Source organism: Sus scrofa, chromosome 9, assembly GCF_054392235.1.
Source record: "Sus scrofa isolate SSC_HxYL_T2T_F1_AM1 chromosome 9, Sscrofa_HxYL_maternal_Yorkshire_Landrace_v2.0, whole genome shotgun sequence".
NCBI lineage: Eukaryota > Metazoa > Chordata > Mammalia > Artiodactyla > Suidae > Sus > Sus scrofa.
Genome location: NC_139391.1, coordinates 118136485 through 118155223, shown reverse-complemented (window position 1 = coordinate 118155223; position 18739 = coordinate 118136485). Strand labels below are relative to the sequence as shown.

Sequence of the window (18739 nt, the reverse complement as noted above, 5' to 3'; positions counted from 1 at the left end):
CTTGCTGTTAGCATCTTTGTGTGGCAGTAAGAGATGACGGCTGGACTACTAGAGCAAAGCTGCTAGATACTATAAGAGATGACGGCTGGACTACTAGAGCAAAGCTGCTAGATACTATAAGAGATGATGGCTAGACTACTAGAGCTGCCAGATACTGCTGGTCTTTAAAAAACCCTACGTAGATACGCGGACATATCTGTTGGTGTAGCTAAGAGGCAAGCTGCTTCTCCATTTCCATATAGGTCTTATGAGTCATGATGCTAAAACTACTATGATGGACATAAGTGAATAACTGCTTATAATACATATTTTTGAAATTGTGTATTTTCCAATAATCATACTATTGGCACCCCCCCCACACACACACCCCAAATATACTGTGAAGTGGTTTGGATCAATAGCCCTGATATTAGGGCACCACAGGTCCAGCAGATATAGCATTTTATATTTAAAATATATCTAAATATTTTAAATATTTATTTATATATATATTTATATAAGAGCATCCTCTTCTTGGTACTCCCACCCCTCATTCTTACCCCCCACCCCCACTCACCCCTACTCCAGGCGAAAAAAAGAGCTTTGGGAAAATAAGTCATAGTTTACAGTTCTAGAGACTTGACCTAAAATAGCCTCGGGTGTCTCTTGTAATCCTATCCCTGCAGGGTCCAAATTCCAGAGTTGGGATGGGCTCAGGTTTGCTCAGGCCCGTTATGGGTTTAGGACTAGAACATGGTTTAAAGGCAGGACTGAAGACAAGGCCCAAGGTGCCCAATGGCTCATCCAGCAGGAGCCCAGGCCCAGGAAGGATGCCAGGCCCCCGTGACCATGCCCATGAGGACCCCACCTGGACGCCTAGGACGACATCCATGTCTGGTCACCTGCATGGGAGGCACTGAAGGACACACAACTCTTCACGGGCATGAGTGAGGAGACACGTAATGACAGAGAGAGACCTAGGAGTAGACTAGTTTAGTTTACTGCTTACAATGGACACTCTGGCTCATTTGCGTAGCGAGGAAAATAACATAAACTGATACAACATTCAGAGCTAATACCGTGCAGAGGTTTAGGGGAGAAAGGGAGGGTCAGCCTTCTTCCTTCTCAAATCAATGTTCAGCAAGATGAGCCCACCAAGGGCGGGGGGGAACCCTGACTTCTGCCCCCATTAATAGAGTCCAGTCTTTTCTAGCATTCAACTGCCATTCCTCTCTGGCAGGGCAGCCTCTTCTCTACTCTGCCCCAGGACTAGGGGCCGTGGCTGCTCTGGTCTTCCTCTCGGCCCTCCTCAGGTGCTGAGGGCAGCTCCGCAGAGGAGGTTGGTGGCTCCTCTTGGGCCTTACTGAGTAGAGGCCCTGCTCCAGGCCTGGCCCCTTCAGGCAGCCGGGCGAGGCCTGGCGAAGGCTGCCTGCCCAAAGCCTGAGCATACGGGGCAGCAAACAGATCTGGGAAGTAGTCTTCAATTCCTGGGGGGGACCCCAGAGCTTGTGGACAGAAAGGACCAGGGAAGGGCAGGTCTGGCAAGCAGGGGTCATTCCAGGGGACTGTACCTGTGGGGTCAAAGGGCACTGCTTAGGTGAAGTAGGATGAAAGGTATTAACCACAGGTACAACAGGTTCTGTGACAGAGGCCCCTCCCTGCTCCACAGAAATACAAGTTAGGACCCCAGAGCATCTCCCCTCAGGACCAGGCACGCTCCTGACTCGGGGTCCTGTGGTTTGGTAACAGTGACACAAAATGGAGCGTGAGTCAGGCCGAGTGCCTCTCATGCAGGCAGAAGGGCACTGGGAACCAGCATCTTTCCTCTCTTTGTACTGGAACTTAAGTCTTCAAAAGATAGTTGCTTCCACAATTTCAAGTATCTAGGTGGCCCATCAGGTACTCATATTAGCTGCCATCTATGCTGGGCCAAGTATTTCACTCACGTCATTCCTAATCCTCACCAAACCATCTAACTATGGGAATATTATTTCCATTTCAGAGTCCAGGATACTCAGGAGTGCTGGTGACTGCAGGGCTGGACTGCAAACTTGGCTTTTCCTCACTCACAGCTCTCTTGCTGATTGCTACTCTGCTAGGCAGTCTCCAAGAAACTTGGGGAAGAAAAGCTTCATTAAAGACAATGGAGGAGTTCCCGTTGTGGATCAGTGGTTAACGAATCCGACTAGGAACGATGAGGTTGTGGGTTCGATCCCTGGCCTCGCTCAGTGGGTTAACGATCCGGCGTTGCTGTGAGCTATGGTGTAGGTTGCAGAACGCGGCTTGGATCCCACATTGCTGTGGCTCTGGCATAGGCCGGCAGCTACAGCTCTGATTAGACCCCTAGTCTTGGAACCTCCATATGCCATGGGAGTGGCCCCAGAAAAGGCAAAAAGACAAAAAAAAAAAAAAAAAAAAGACAATGGAACGCAAGGAACGCCCCCATCCTGGGCCCTGCCCTGCAGCTGAGGCCTCTCCCTTCTCGCTTCCTCAGTCACCAAGGGCACCTTTTCTTCTAGCCACAACTCACCCATGTTGCCAGCAGGTGGCTGCAGCAGGAACTGCCCCTGCGGAGGGCCTGGGAAATAGCTCCGGGCTGTGTTCGCATTGCTGCCAAAGGACAATGCAAAGAGAGGGTCCTCCGGTAGCAGAGGCATCAATGAGCTGGGCATGTGGAAGGGGAAAGGTTGCAGGTATGGAAACTGGGGCTGGGGAGGTTGGAAAAGCTGGGTCTGTGGAGCATGGGGGAAGGGGAATGGCCCTGGCTGGTTGCTGGGTTGATAATCCTGGGGTTCCAGGTCTTCTGAGTAAGAGCAGGCGGGTGGTGGCATGATGCTGCGGGGGACAGAGAAGTATTTCGTGATTTCATGAGGCTTGATGGCTGCCCCATTCCCACCACACAGCAGGTGTCCCCTGCCACTGCCCCGCCAAGGCCCCAGGCCTACTGCCTCCTCCCTTCCTTTTCCTTCATCTAGCTCCCCATTCCTGCTCTACTGCTGTAATAGCCTGGATCCTTCCCTGATCCATTTATCTTTTTAATCCTCATTACATTTACCACTCCTTGCTTCTCTGTTACCTTCTCAATCTCCCTCTCTCTTTTTTCCTACCCCTCTCCCATGATAACTCAGGTACCACTCCCCTTAGCTGCCGTACCTTGTCCCCCAGGATCCACAAGGGCCATCCTTGTGGCTGCTGTCACTGCCTGGAGTATCCAGCAGAAGAGGCATCTGCTGGGGAGTTTGGTCAGAGCCAAGGGAAAAAGAAAGGTTGGCCCTTCGGACAGGTGGGGGGCTGAAGAGCGGTGGGGTCACTGCCACTCTCTGTTGGCTTGGGGCCAGAGCCTGATCAGAGGTCAGCAGCATGGGGGGCTCTAGGAACAGAAGTCAAAGTGGAGGTTAAGAGTAAGCAAATGGGGGGCAGGCTTGGCAACACCGGGTGGTCAAATTGCGCCATGCACAGGTCCCTCTGAAGAGGCCCCACCAAACAGAACAGTGGAGAGCCCTGGCTACCCCATGTCTATCAAGAAAGACCCTTTAGACTTCACTGTGTTCCTGCCACCTTCACCAGACAACCCTTCTCTGGAAGCAGTCAGCTCACCCGGCAGGGGATCCAGAGGGGGCTCCTGGGGGAAGATCTCAGGCTCGGGGTCGGTGGGCACAGCAGGTGGTGGCTCAGCTGCAGAGCTGGAGGAGGACAGAATGAAGACTGTAGCTTCAACGCAGGAGGCGGGGGTGGGGGGGTGGGGGGGAAGAGACCTAGATTGCCAAACTCTGCCTCCCTCCAAGGAAGGCACTGGCAACTTCCTAACTTCCAACTCCATCTGGCCAAATCCCTCTAAATGTTAGCCAACAACCCCCTATGCCCAGCCTTCCAACACTTTCTCCTTCTAGACCCCAGGGTCCAAACATAGACCCCACCTCCTACCTGAGGGCGGGTGGGCCAGGAAGAGGAGAAATTCTTACCTGCCCTGGTTGCTGGTGGGGGAAGGCTCAGCGCCTGCAGGAGTGTCCTTGTTCTCCTTCCCATTCATTTTCTCCACTTTTCGCCACTTTGCCCGGCGATTCTGGAACCACACCTGTAGAGTAGAGACACTCAAAGAACTTAAGAAACAAGGGAGAGCCTGAGGCTCAGCCCCACGTGGCTCTTGACGGTAGGAGGTCCCTGCACCACTCTGCTTCCATGTTTGTCTCTGTCAGGTTGGTATGGAAAGCTTCATCTAGGTGGCCTCTGAGGTACTTTCCTCTTCAAACATTCTAAGGTCGCGGCAATGTGAAAACAGGCAAGAACACAGCCCTGTCTGAGGCCAAATTCCAACCCTGTTCAGGAAGTGCTGAGTACTTGCTCGGCTCTCACAGAGTTCCGGCACGTGGGTGCTCCTCCACCCCAAGACCAGCCAGCCAGCCCCCTTTACCATGATGCGTTGGGGGGCGACATTCACTGTCTGGGCGATCTCCCGGCGCTTTTCGCTGTCCGGATAGTGGTCTTCTTGGAAGAACTTTTCTAGCTCCTCCAGCTGGTCTGGAAGAAAACGGTGGCTTGAGGATGAACACCAGTGATATGGCAGCAGAGGAGAAGGACAGATGCCTTCCAGATGGGACCACTGTCCCCAACCCAAAAGCCTTCCCATAGCCTTGCAACTGAGTTTCCCACTGGGCTGGGCTTGCTCTCTCAGGCTTTGTGGCAGGGAGTGGCGTAATGTTTACTTTCCTGCCCCTTCTAACTGGGGCCCAATTTCATGTTCTGAGGGGAAAACCTAGCCTTTTCCTCTGACGGTCAGAGGTCATGGCCCTGCAGAGGTCAAGAGAGGATCCAGCCAAGGGAATGTACAAACTAACCACAGGCCTGCCTCCCAGGGCCACATGCTCTGCTGACGCAGAGGTGACACCAGATCCCTTGGGTTTCCTCTCACCTTCAGGGACTTACCAGAGCGGTACAGGGTTCGAGTCTTTTTCCGACCTTGGCAGATGGCCTCTGGGGACCTCGTCTTCTGATCTGTGTTTTGGTTGTTCTGGGTCAATGAGCTAAGGAGGTCAGCCAGGTGGCAGGACCCCCAGCCTGACCCACAAGGCACTGGGTTGTACGTGTCACGAGCTGCATCAGGGATGCTGGGAGATGCCGTGGAGGCCAGACCTGCAGCATTAGGCTTTTTCTGCTTGCCAGGGGCTGGAGAGTAGGGCCTCTTCCCCAGCTTCCCCTTTCTCACAGGAAGGGGACACCTTTCCCCCTGAGGCCGAGCTCTAGGTGGGGCCAGGGCTCTGTCTTTGTGGGCCACCCCTGAGCGGGCGGCCTGGGAGGCTCTCCCCACATCAGGGCCAGCCATTTCTCCAGAGGCCTCTGATGGCTTCTTCTCTCTGGAGATCATGCAGGAGAGGGGCTCGTCCTCACCCGGGGCTTTCTGCCCCACTGGAGGTGTTGGAGGTGTTGAGCTCCGCTGCAGTTCCTCCTCCTCCTCCAGCCTGGCCGCCGGGGGCTTGCCTCCACCCTCCTGGCCTGTGGAGAGCCAGCACCCACTCTTCCTTAGTCCAGGAAAAGCCTGGACTACGAGCACATGCTGCTTCCTCCTCTGCACCTTAAGCATTAAACACCTCCTCTATTTCATCTTAAGCATTAATTTGTCTACCTTATCAACTGTGGTAATGATTCCAGGCTTACCTTCCAATCTCAGGCTTGTGTGAGGATCAAATCAGGTAACCCCACAGCTTTGAAATGTGAAAGCAAATAGGTATAACTATGAGAGGGCCTGAGCTCTCACACCTAGGCAAGCAATCCTAATTTGGGGATACTTGTTCCCTGGGAGTTCCCCACTTTCTCCCAGACACCTGGCGTGTGAGTTTGAGGGGACAGGCATCTATTCAGGTGTTTCTAGGGGACAAATTGTGGACTGGGAAGAGAGAGAGAGAAGTGATTAAGACTCTGCTGCTTCTCAGACTGGAGCTTGTTCCTGCTGCAGACACAGGCATTGGTGCTTAAACTGGGACAGAGCGGGACTGGATAGTCTCCAGGAGGCTGGGCAAGGACATCAAAGGAGCTAACATGAATGTCCACCCTCACCTCCCACAGAACTCACTCTGTCCTCGCCCAGCTTCCTCACCTTCATGCACACTCCCATTCCCCGCCCCTGCAAAGCAGAACCTCATTCAGGGGCCTGGGGCCTAGGTCAGCCCTCCTTTTACAGGTAAGGAAGAGTGACCTGGCTGGCCCTGAAAGTTCCTGTCTCTCATCCTCCAAGCCTGTCTGTTCCCTGAGCTATGACTGATTCAGCAGGAGTTTACCATGTCCCAGGCATTGTGCTAAATACCTTAAATGTCCAGTATGCATTTAATCCCTGGGAGGAAGGCATATGAATATCTCGTTCAAATAGATGAAATACGATGAGAATTTGCCCAAGATCACACAGCGCAGTGCTCTTCATCACTAGTCAGAGTCCTTCCCAGGGTCACCAACCCCTCCCCCGTTCCCCTCCCAACTTACACATAACCTCCAGAACCCTCTCACCCCAAGAGCTGCTTTATCATTTCTAACTAAACTGGAATTTTTTAAATGGATGCTCACTACCAAGAGCAAGTATTTTGAAATGAAAATTGCAAGAGACAGAATTTCTTAAGGAATGACTTTCTAAGCATGTGTAAAGAAAAATGTAGGCCATGGGCTAAGGTACTTTTTCAGACTGTTTCCTAGGGTACAAGCTGGGGAAGAGGGTTTGGAGGCCTCCAGGGCATGGGGCAGCCACGAGGCTGGATGGTGAAGTGGGGAAGGAGGGACAGAGTGGTTTTACAGCATTTTAGGAGCCCCTGTGGCCTAGCAAAACTTGTACACAGTAGGTGCTAAATAAGTGCAACGTATCAGGATGACAGGCGCTGGTCAGAAGGGTGGTGGGTGTGGGAACTCAGCAGAAGAATCACTGCTCTGCGTTCCTTCTCCACTTGTAGAGAGATTCGAGCCCCAACGATGTAGGGCACTGGTAGGGTAGCCTCCCTGGCCCCCCACCCCCTCCAGCGCCCCGAGTCCCGGCCTGCCCCAGCTCTAGAGTAGCCTGAGGCCTGCTGCCAGGCCCCTGCCCTCAGTTCCCCTGCAAACTCACCCTGTTGCTCTCCGGTGGGCTCCATGGCCTGGACTCCAGCGCCCGCGGCCGCCTGGCTGCACCGGGCCGCCTAATGAAGCCTGGAGCCCAGGCAGGTGTGAGGAGCCCGCGAGGCCCACTCGGCGGGGGGGTGGGGGGGCAGTGCGTGGGGCAGCTGCCGGCTGTGAGGCCCTGGGGGCTGCACCTCCTCCCACCCCCGCGCCCGAGGAGCCGGGGCAGGTGCGGGCGGAGTAGGCAGCCCCTCCCCGGGTGGGTGGGAGCTGCACGCGCGGGGCGTTGACGAGAGCGGGCCTGCGTGGCTCGGGGCCCTGGCGGCGCGCCCTTAAACGCTAGGGACCGTCTAGGCCCACCAGGACTTGGAAATGGGCTCGGTGGCGGCCTTGGAAAGAGCCCTTCCAGGTGAACTGTGAGAGGGGGACTTTGGGAGCCGCTTAGTCGGGAAGCCCCAGACCCTGAGTAAGGGTTGCCCCTCACCCAGCTGCTCTTGAGATTTCTCCAAGCCTCAGGATTAATGAGCCCCCAAGACGCCTTGCTGACTGGAAGGTCCTCAGACCACAGAGCTCTCCTGGGGGACAAACTGGAAGAACCCAGGCTACTGGGTGAAGTCAGTACCTCTTGGATGGACACAGTTGCAGGAGTGCAGGAGGCCAAGGGTAAGCCGGGAGAAGGCAAAGCTGGTCAAAGTTGTGTCATTATGCTTCCACCCGCTTGATATAACTTTTATTCACTGAGAGTGAAGGGGTTTGTCTCATAAAGGAGATCTCAAGGGCATGATCTTTATGACTCCCGGTTTAAGGAATGTTTCTTGCCTTCTTTATAAAATTGTTTCAGAATTTAAAATTTCCATGGCCTCTTCCATCTGCCCTTGAGTGAGAGGTGCTGCCCAGATTGGAACAGGTGCTTGGCCCTGGAGGTGGGAAGGTGGAAACCCAGAGCAGAATCCAGGTGTTTTGCTTTTAGGATTTAAAACACCCTGGACACCACATGCTTTCGTGCTATAAGTGCGTTTTCCTGTGCCTTAAATTCCTTTAAGGAGCTTGGTCTCCACACGTGAGTCAGGAGAGCTTAGTTTTTTCTGAAACATAAGAATATAAACGAGTTAACTCTGTGACAACATGATCAAAATTTCAAGTATCTGATGCTTCTTTCTGAATCCTGTAAGACTAATATCCTCTGATAGATGAGGGATTTAGAAATAGGGCCTGGTTTTCAGCTAGAAATGAAGCATTCTAGGCCTCATGAGTAAGGAATGGGGGGGTCAGTGAAATCACTCTGTGTAAAAAATCACCATTTGGTGGTGATGTGGTTGTAAATGGAATACAGTAGTCTGCTCGCTTAAACACTAGGACACCTACTGTCTGCCAGGCACTGTGCCCACGTCTCTTCCTTGCTCGCAGAAGCTTAGGGCGAGAGGGGGTTAGAACAATGACACAATAAATGGACAGTGTCGATACTAGCAGGTCAGTAGTGAGTTAGAAGGATGCACAGTGGAGCAGGAACCTCGGCTGGGCTCGTCTTGGGGGAAGGGCAGGAAAGGCCTCTTGGCAAGGGTGACATCTGGGCCATGAACTGAAGGTTAAGGGAGAGGCAGGCATACTGTGTCACAGCCTTGCTTAAACCCTACAGGAGCCCCTGCCTGCCTGTGTGACAAAAAACCAAGCTCCCTGGGAGAGGAGCCTTCCGAGACCTCATCCTTTCCTCTGAAGTCTCAGCTCACCTGCTCCCACACCAGTAAAAAGTAGTCCAATTTTATTGTTTCTTTTGACTTGGTGTTTTTCAAGGAGTATTTCTAAAACCCCATGGATCAGAGAAGTTCTTAGGGAATTTGTTAAAACCATGGCTTCCAGGCCCCTTTCTCAGAAATCTTAATTGATAGGTCCAGAGAGGCATCCAGAAATTGTTAACAAGCCCTTCAGGTGATTTTTATTCACATTAGAGTTTGGGACGCTCTTAGATCTTCAAAAACGAAGTTAACTAAAATCCTCCTGGGGACAGGAGTGGGGAAGTGAATGGTGGGGGAAGGAAATGACCTTTTGTCCTTTACTGAGGTGTCTTCTGCAGTGAGAAGAGGGCACAATTAATTTATTAATAGATTATCTTATTATATTAAGAATAAATCATCCTTCTCTGCCATCATTTATGTTGTATTTCCTCTCACTGTCTGGTTGCCCTCTGTCTGGGTGAAGGTCAGAAGAGCAGAGATTCAATCACTCATAGACTGGACACCACCCTTCCACAAAACTCTGAAGATACAGGGTCTAATTGCAGAAAAGTGTTTGCTCTGAGACTTAAGGAATTAACCCTGTTGGCATTTTCTTAATATATAAATAATTGAATATGTTGGGCTTGGATTATAACATTAGGAAACTTGAAGTCTTTCTCTCTCCCCGTCTCCCCATCCAGCCTTACTCTTTCTTTTCCTCCATCAGTCTTGATATTATTGCCTTGCTGCATTGTGGCCTTTCAAAAATGATATAGTTTTGCGTGTTTATTTACATCAAAATTTGATTGATGGCTGCGAGTGAATTTGGTCTAAGAAGGCTCTGGAGAGTGTCTCGATGTGTTTTGTTGAGAGGGGGTTGTATTTTCGATATATGCTGGTGAAGAGTTGTATCTTTCTCAGATCACCTTCAAGGGGAGAAGGCAGGGAAAGGAGACTGCTCTTTAGTGGGAAGACAAAAAATACTGTTGTAGGGTTACCCATGGGAATGTTTATTTCTAAGTCTTGTATTTTACATGTCACCTTCATTATGTTCAGGCATGTTCATACTCTCCACCTTATTTAAAGGGATGGGTTTTTTTTTTTACTTGGGGGTTAGGGGTTTCCTTAGTTTTCAGAGCCAAACTATAAACCACTACCTTCATCCTATTAGCAAGACCACTTATTTCAACATCTTGTTCTCATGGATAAGAGAAAGACAACAAAAAGGAACAGGTCTGATGCTACTAAAGAATATAATTCATCTTTTTTCTCCCCAGTCTATGTAGTTAGCCATACAGTTAGTTTAAGCAAGTGAAATAAACATTCTTTGTCCTTCATCCCTCTTTCTCTGTGAGAAAAATAACTGGCAGAAGGCTATTGGTTGAAAAGAATTTTTCAAAGTAGAAACATGCCAGGCCATGGGTGTAGGTGGCAACAGGTCATTGGAAATTCTGGCATCAGAGGCAAGAATACGATGGTGAAAGGCAGAAAATGGAATAAGCCCTGGGTAGGGAGATCACAGTCCCAGGAAACATGGGTGTAAGGGCCCTGGGAAACGACCAGGAGGCTCAGGAGGGTCCCAGGTAAAGGGAGGCCAGAGCTGGTCATAGGGTCAGTGGCCAGGGCATCCTGAGCCTAAAGGAAGGCAAATGGCCAGATGATCAGATAAATGCTGCAGGCTCACCACGACCAAACTGAGGGTGCCAACAACTGGGGGACAGTGCAAGTTGCCAGAGTATTTGCCGAGGTGCCTTTGGGAACCCCAGGACAGGCTGGTTCGAAGTTGCTAACTGACATTGAGAACACCTGGCTAAAGCAGAAACTGCCTGGTGGGGAGACAACAGGTTCTGGCCTGAGTGTGCCTGGTCACTTCTAATCCCCTTGCCCCTGACTCAAGATTTTATGTGCATAACAAGAATAGCAAATCTATATAAGCCATGGGGTTGATGCTGTTAGTTTTAATCCGGCATGGTAGTAATAAATCACCATTGCTTGTATTTTGTAATTTACAAAGTACTTTTCCTTCCATTCTAATCCCTTCCTGATGCTCCTATGTTTTGGAGGCAGACTTGCTGTTCTATTCTGGTCTCCTCCAGGATTTCAAAGCCGTAGAACTCATGATCCACTTAAAACCTGCCCGGACCTTCCCTCAGAGGTCATCTGTGGCCGCTTCTCCTCCTTCTTTCTCTCTTCCACCCCTACACACCTTTGTGCTGTCTCTTCACAGTCTCCTCTTGTTCTAACATTGTAGTCCTCTCTCAGAATGGCCTCTGCCTTCTCCTGCCTCAGGGCCACAGATCACATCCTTTTTTAAGGCATGGAACATTGTCCCTTCCCTGTTATTTCTGTCAGAGTCCTACTCATACTTCAAAGCCCAACCCGAATATTTCCTGAGAAGCCTGTATCTTAGCTTCCCACCGTCAGCATGAACGGCTCCTTCCTGTGTCCTCCCGCTATGCTGTTTATGTTGATATTCCATCACTTAACATGGGCTGACCTGATGAGAGCTTTGTGTGTGCTCCATGGGATCGCTAGTTCCTGCCTGTTAACAAACATCTATTCACACCAGGCACTTTCTGTTTGCTCTACAAATACCCCCATTTTATGGAAGAAGAAACTGACATGGAAAACTTAAGTGTTTCACTGAAGGTCACAGAGCTGGTAAGTGGCACACCGAAGATCTGAACCCAGTTAGTCTGATTCCCACCCATACTCTTAACCACTAGGCTTTCCTGTTTATTTCATTTATATTTGCATCAAGATCCTCCCGTGCTTGGCATAGGGGTTTGCACATAGGAACAATAATCATTCATTGACCAAAAATTGATCATTGCCAGCAGTTGGAGAGCAGGGGAGGGAGAGAGGAAGGTGGGTACATCTGTGCCAGGGAGCGACAGTGATGGAACTGTTCTGAATCTTGGCCCTGCTGGGCTTGACCCTGCATGTCAACATGGGATAAAATTGCATAGAACTAGATAAAGTTGACCCTTGAACAATACAGGCTTGAGGTGCATGAGTCCGCCTTTATGCAGGTTTTTTTTTTTTTTTTTAATAAATTCTGTAGAACTACACAATCCATAGTTGGTTGAATCTGCAGATTTGGAACCTCAGATTGGGAAGAACCACGGATACAGAGGCCCACGGTTAAGTTAAACGTGGAGTTTCAATTAGGGTTTCGATTAGGTCTGGCACCCCTAATCTCTGCATTGTTCAAGGGTCAATTGTATATACATATACAGACAAATAAGTGTGTATAAAACAGGTGAAATGTAGTAAGATCTGTGGGTTGTACCAATGTCAGTTCCTTGGTGTGATTTTTTTTTTGTCTTTTTAGGGCCACTCCCACGGCATGTGGAGGTTCCCAGTCTAGGGGTCCAATCAGAGCTACAGCCACTGGTCTATACCACAGCCACAGCAACTTGGGATCCAAGCCACGTCTGCGACCTACTCCACAGCTCACACAACGCTGGATCCTTAATGGACTGAGTGAGGCCAGGGATCGAACCTACATCCTCGTGGATGCTAGTCAGGCTCATTAACCACTGAGCCACAATGGGAACTCCTCTTCGTGTGATATTATACTGTAGTTGTGCGAGATGTTACTATCGGGGAAGGGTAAATAGGGTCTCTGTATTGTTTCTTACCACTTCATGTGAAACTACAATATCTAAAAATAAAAAGCATATACAATTATCTAAAAATAAAAAGTAATTATATATACTTATAATTATCCAAAATAAAAAGTAATATGCATATATACACACATACACACATATATATTTATTAATCCCAGTGTTCCAATCACAAGTTCAGTTCCCTGAACTCAGTTAAATTTAATTCACTGAAATGATATTTTGTATAGAGTAGCACACCTAACCTTTTGTTGATGATAATTTTAAAACTTTTAGATTTCACTTGTATCTATTTCTTTAACAGGGCTGTAGAAAGGCAAGTAGAGGAATTTTTTATATAAATATGTATTTATTGTCATCTTAAACCTTGTTTTCCAGTTGATACTTTTTTTTTGTTGTTGTTTGCTTTTTAGGGCTGCACCCGTGGCATATGGAAGTGGAAGTTCCCAGGCTAGAAGTTAAATCAGAGCTGCAGCTGCCAGTCTACACCACAGCCATAACAATGCCAGATCTGAGCCACATCTGTGACCTACACCACAGCTCATGGCAACGCCATATCCTTAACCCACTGAGTGAGGCCAGCGATGAAACCACAACCTCATGGTTACTAGTCAGATTCATTTCCACTGTGCCACAACAGGAATTTATATCTAGACTGTTTTAAAAGTAAAATAACTATGCCTATTATAATAGCAATGCATATTTACCAATAGGAATGCATAGTTATCTGGAAGCTGTTGATACATACAGAATGATTAGAAAAGAAAAAAATACAGTTTTCCATCAAGTGACAGTTTGGTGCACTTCCTTATAGTATTTTTGCCATTACGATCTTTTTTATATTGTTTCTGCCTGATTATAATTATATTCCATATATAATTTTGAGCATCTTTCCCCTTCCCCACATACTGTAAAAAGCACACTCCTTTATTATCTCCATGTTCAAAATTTAGCACATGGCCATACTGTAATTTAACTATTCTCCACTTGTTGGCAAAAAGTTTTACTTGGAAGCTCTCCTTTTTTTTTTTTAATTAAAAAGCAAAAGCAAATGTAAAATAAACCTTCCAATTCTTTTTTCCCCCCATTAAAGACTTTCTAAAAAAGTCTCTTGGAGTTCCCGTCGTGGAGCAGTGGTTAACAAATCCGTCTAGGAACCATGAGGTTGAGGGTTCGATCCCTGGCCTTGCTCGGTGGGTTAGGGATCCGCTGTTGCCATGAGCTGTGGTGTAGGTTACAGATGCGGCTTGGATCCTGCGTTGCTGTGGCTCTGGTGTAGGCCAGCAGCTACAGCTCCGATTCGACCCCTAACCTGGGAACCTCCATATGCCCCAGGAAGAGGCCCTAGAAAAGGCAAAAAGACAAAAAAAAAAAAAAAAAAAAAAAAAAAAAGAAAAGAAAAAAAATCTTTTCCAGTTGGTGATTGACCTGGCCTTTGTTTTTGTATAGTCCCAAACCCACGAGGAGCCACAGAGTTGCTCATTGCACAGAAATAGACAGCCAGGCTGGCAAGCATATAGTTAAAGTGTTTTATCAAGGAGGGATCAGGCCAGTAGGGCAGCTCTTATGAGAGAAGATTCCCCAGAAAATGTTTTCCTTCCTTTGCTATCCCGGGGCTATGCCTCTGCCAGTGGCTTGACAGATCTTTGTGGTGTTCAGGTGTATGGTTGTGGCTCCCAGGAGGAAGTGCTCTGCTGAGAGCCCTCACTGTGTGGGAAGAGAGCTCTGGCTTCTGGCCAGGGTGTGGTCCTCACTATTCTGTTGCTGCTGTCGGGACATGGACTCCTGTCTTCCCGGGCTTTGAAGCCTTTCTGGTTTCCTGAGACCCAGGTACCCTACAGGTCCTGTGACTAGTGTGAAAGGTGGGTCGTGTCATGGTCAGCAGGCTCCTCTGTGCTTTGGAGCACAAAAATTTTAGGTCCAGTAACATAAGAGTGACAATTCCAGGTCTTTGGAATAGAAGATGATGTGTCCTTGTCTTTAAAAACTCCTTCTGGAGTTCCCGTCGTGGCTTAGCAGGTTATGCACTGAACTAGTATCCATTAGGATACGGGTTCAATCCCTGGCCTCACTCAGTGAGTTAAGGATCTGGCATTGCCTTGGGCTGTGGTGTAGATCACAGATGCAGCTTGGATCCAGCATTGCTGTGGCATAGGCCAGCAGCTGCAGATTCAATTCAACCCCTAGCCTGGGAACTTCCATACACCACAGGTATGGCCCTTAAAAAATAAATAAATAAATAAAAGTCTCCTTCTGCTTGATGTCAATCACAGGCAAAATTACTGTTGTAGCTTAGAAGCTCACGGCAACTTCCTCTGCATGCAGGTGGGGATGGTGAAATATTGGGTGTGCATGTAGTAAGGCAGGGAGATGAAATGACAGAAAACTAGATTGATTACCCAAGAAATATTTAGGACAGCAAAACCTGTCATGCAGTCTGTTGAATAGGCCAGGAAGCAATAGAATTGGATAGGCTGCTAGACCTAGTCTTCAGCTTGCAGAAAGTTTTCTGATTGTCTCTATCATATAACCAGGTTGCTACATATATTAATTACGCTGATGTGAGGGAGTATGGGCTTTAACTTGGCCAACTGGAGTTCAGTCAGGCTCTTCTTTAGGGCAATCCCAAAGAGAAGGAGAAAAAGTAACAGAGATGTGGAAAGCCATATTTTTTTTATATAATGATTTTTATTTTTTCCATTATAGTTGGTTTACAGTGTTGTGTAAATTTTCTATTGTACAGCAAGGTGACCCAGTCACACACACATGTATACTTTCTTTTTTTTCACATTATCATGCTCCATCATAAGTGACTACATATAGTTCCCAGTGCTATACAGCAGGATTTCATTGCTTATCCATTCCAAAGGCAATGGTTTGCATCTATTAACCCCAAATTCCCAATCCATCCCACTCCCTCCCTCTCCCCCTTGGCAACCACAAGTCTGTTCTCCAAGTCCATGATTTTCTTTTCTGTGAAAAGGTTAATTTGGCTATCAGCTGATTTCTCTACAGAAACACTACAGGCCAGAAGGGAGTGGAAAGATAAATTTAAAATCCTGAAAGGAAAAAATGTGCAGCCTAGAATACTCTATCCAGCAAGAATATCATTTAAAATAGAAGGGGAAATAAAGAATTTCTCCAACAAAAGCTAAAAGAGTACAGCAATACTAAATCCATTCTAAAAGAAATACTGAAAGGGCTTCTTTAATTAAAAGAGAAGAAGAAATAGGATGGAGGAAACCACAACTGGAAAACAATCACTTAAATAAGCCAGCATACAGATCTGAAAGAGGAAAACAACAACAACAACAACATCAAAAAACCCTACTGTAAAAGTGATGATCAGCACAAGGAATAGCAAAAGGACAAACATGAAGATGTTAATAAAAGGACATCAAAACCATAGAATGTGGAGAAGGAAAGTAAGAGAATATAGATTCTTTTTTCTTTTTTTAAATAATGCATTTGAGCCTCTATGACTATCAGGCTAAAGCAAGCAGATATAGGAAGGGGTTAACATACTTTAAAAACAGGGTGACCACAAATCAAAACCAAAAATGGAAAGCCATGTTTGGAATGAGAGATACACCAGACATTATGAGATCCATCTTCTTTAGTCAGGAGATACAATTTCTCATGTGAGCCCTCAGAGGTACTGATCCAAGGCCCAGTTTATTTGGGCTCATGAACAAGGGCAAGCACTGATTTAATGGCTTTCAGACTTTTCAAACTTAACCATATTCTCCAACTGAATTTCTGATTCCCGCCCCAAGACTTGGAGCATTTAGAGTTCTCCCCATCTTTGTATCAGCCACACCATTGGACTCACCCTTGTGCTCTCCCTAACGGTTTATACATTGGCTTCCAAAAAATTCCAGCTAGTTAAACTTCAAAAATACATCTTAAATCCTTTAACTCCTCTCTGTCATCACCACTCTGGTCCAAGACCTTCTCCCCGCCTGCCTCCTTTTCAGTGACAGCTTCCTAAACTCATCTCTCTGTATCTAGTCCTGTCCCATGGTAATCCATTCTCCAAAAGCTGGCAAGGGAGATAGTCTTAAAATGTAAATTGTCACAGATGTCACTCTTCTATTTATACACTTTAATGAATTTCCATTGTACTTAGAGGAAAATGGAAACATTTTACCTTAGCTCTTCCGGATGTGGCTCTAGTTTACTGCCCCTGCTTCATCACAGGTGATTGTTCTTGTCCTTTAAGCATCTTAAACATATAAAGTTCTTCATTTTGTTTTGTTTATGGTTTTCTTTGCTGTGCAAAAACTTTTAGTTTAATTGGGTCCCATTTGTTTATTTTTGTTTTTATTGTCATTACTCTAGGAAGTGGATCTGAGAAGATATTGCTCTGGTTTATGTCAAAGAATATTCAGCCTATGTTTTCCTCTAAGACTTTTGTAGTATCTGGTATTAAATATAGGTCTTTAATCCATTTTGAGTTATTTTTGTGTATGGTGTTAGAGAATGTTATAATTTCATTCTTTTGCATGTAGCTGTCCAGTTTTCCCAGCACCACTTATTGAAGAGAGTGTCTTTTCTACATTGTATATTCTTGCCTCTCTTGTTATAGATTAATTGGCCATAGTTGCTTGGGTTTATTTCTGGGCTTTCTATCCTATTGCATTGATCTGTATTTGCTTTTGTGTCTGTACCACACTGTTTTGATAACTGTTGCATTGTAGTATAGTCTGAAGTCAGGGAGCCTGATTCCTCCAGCTCCATTTTTCTTTCTCAGGATTGCGTTGGCTATTCAGGGTCTTTTGTGTTTACAAATAAATTTGAAAATATTTTGTTCTATTTCTGTGAAAAATGTCATTGGTAATTTGATAGTGCATCAAGTCTGTAGATTTCCTTGGGTAGTGTAGTCATTTTGACAATATTGATTCTTCTAATCCAAGAGCTTGGTATATCTTTCCATCTGTTTGTGTCATCTTTGATTTCTATCATTAGCATCTTATAGTTTTCAGAGTACAGTTCTTTTATCTCTTTAGGTAGGTTTTTTCCAGGTATTTTATTATTTCTGATACTATGGTAAATGGGATTATTTCCCTAATTTCTCTTTCTGATCTTTCATTGTTAGCATATAGAAATTCAGTCAGTTTCTGCATATTAGTTTTATATTATGCAACTTTACTAAATTCATTGATGAGCTCTAACAGTTTTCTAGTAGCATCTTTGGGAGTTTCTAGGAACACAATCATGTCATCTACAAACAGTGACAGCTTTACTTCTTTTCCAATTTGGATTCCTTTTATTTCTTTTTCTTCTCTGATTGCTGTGGCAAAGGAAACTGTAAACAAAACAAAAAGAAAACCCACAGAATAGGATAAAATATTTGCAAATGAAGAAACTGACAAGGGATTAATCTCCAAAATAAACAAACACCTCCTACAGCTCAATATAAAAAAATTTAAAAATGCGCTTAAATCTAAATAGACATTTCTCCAAAGAAGACATATTGATGGCCAAAAAAACTCATGACAAGTTGCTCAACATCACTAATTATTAGAGAAAGGCAAATCAAAACTACTGTGAGGTTCCATGTTATACCAGCCAAAATCATTAAAAAGTCTACAAATAATAAATGCTGGTAAGGGTGTGGAGAAAAAGGAGCCCTTTTACACTGATGGTGGGAATATACATTGGTACACCCAGTATGGAAAGCAGTATGGAGGTTCCTCAACAAATTAAAAATATAACTATCATATGATCCAGCAGTCCCACTCTTGGGAATCTATCCAGAGAAAACCATGATTCCAAAAGATAGATGCACCACAATGTTCATTGCAGTACTACTTACAATAGCCAAGACATGGAAACAACTTAAATGTCCATCAAAAGAGGGATAGATAAAGGAGAAGTAGTACATATGCACAAAAAGAATATTACTCAGCCATAAAAAGGAATGAAATAATAGCATTTGCAGAAACATGGATGGACCTAGAAACTATCCCACCAAGTGAAGTTAGACAGTGAACATATCACCTATATGTGGACTCTAAAAAAAATAGGATACAAATGAACTTATTTGCAGAAAAGAAACAGACTTGCAGACTTTGAAAAACTTAGTTACCAAAGGGGACAGTTGGGCAGGTGGGAGAGATGGACTGGGGGTTTGTGATTGGCGTATGCACACTGAAGTATGTGGAACAATTGGCCAAAGGGGACCTGCTGTATAGGACAGAGAACCCTACCCAGTATTCTGTGATCATCTACATGGGAAAAGAATCAGAATGGATATGTGTATATGTATGCCTGGGTCACTTTTTTGTTCAGTGGAATTTATCACAGCCTTGTAAATTAACTATACTTCGATAAAACTTTTTT

The 18739-nt window shown here is 46.3% G+C and overlaps 1 protein-coding gene and 1 long non-coding RNA gene across 7 annotated transcripts in view; one reads left to right on the top strand and one right to left on the bottom strand.

Annotated features, from left to right (window-relative positions):
- Positions 1 to 957: 957 nt before the first annotated feature.
- NOBOX (NOBOX oogenesis homeobox) lies at positions 958 to 7107 on the bottom strand. 5 transcript variants are annotated; one of them, XM_084974159.1, is made up of 9 exons: positions 7061 to 7106; positions 5632 to 5985; positions 4903 to 5469; positions 4391 to 4497; positions 3942 to 4054; positions 3577 to 3662; positions 3133 to 3349; positions 2510 to 2814; positions 958 to 1550 (listed from the first exon to the last, which is right to left on the bottom strand). In XM_084974159.1, exons 3-9 carry the CDS (start codon positions 5339 to 5341, stop codon positions 1249 to 1251), a joined length of 1569 nt encoding a protein of 522 aa, XP_084830285.1. In that variant the 5' UTR covers positions 5342 to 5469; positions 5632 to 5985; positions 7061 to 7106; the 3' UTR covers positions 958 to 1248.
- A 157-nt stretch (positions 7108 to 7264) lies between these two features.
- The window catches only part of LOC146400110 (uncharacterized), an 80052-nt gene continuing 68577 nt past the window's right edge, over positions 7265 to 18739 (top strand). The window contains exon 1 of one of the 2 annotated variants that reach the window (XR_014816198.1): positions 7265 to 7713. This is a non-coding gene — a long non-coding RNA (uncharacterized LOC146400110). The remainder of the gene's footprint in view (positions 7714 to 18739) is intronic. The other variant, XR_014816197.1, reaches the window with a different exon arrangement.

Coding starts and splice junctions, on each gene's coding strand:
- NOBOX (XM_084974156.1), bottom strand. CDS start 7,085: ATGGAGCCCACCGGAGAGCAACAGG. Junction 5,470..7,060: donor GCCCACCGGAGAGCAACAGG/GTGAGTTTGCAG, acceptor GGCTCTCCACAG/GCCAGGAGGGTGGAGGCAAG. Junction 4,055..4,390: donor TCGCCCCCCAACGCATCATG/GTAAAGGGGGCT, acceptor TCTACTCTACAG/GTGTGGTTCCAGAATCGCCG.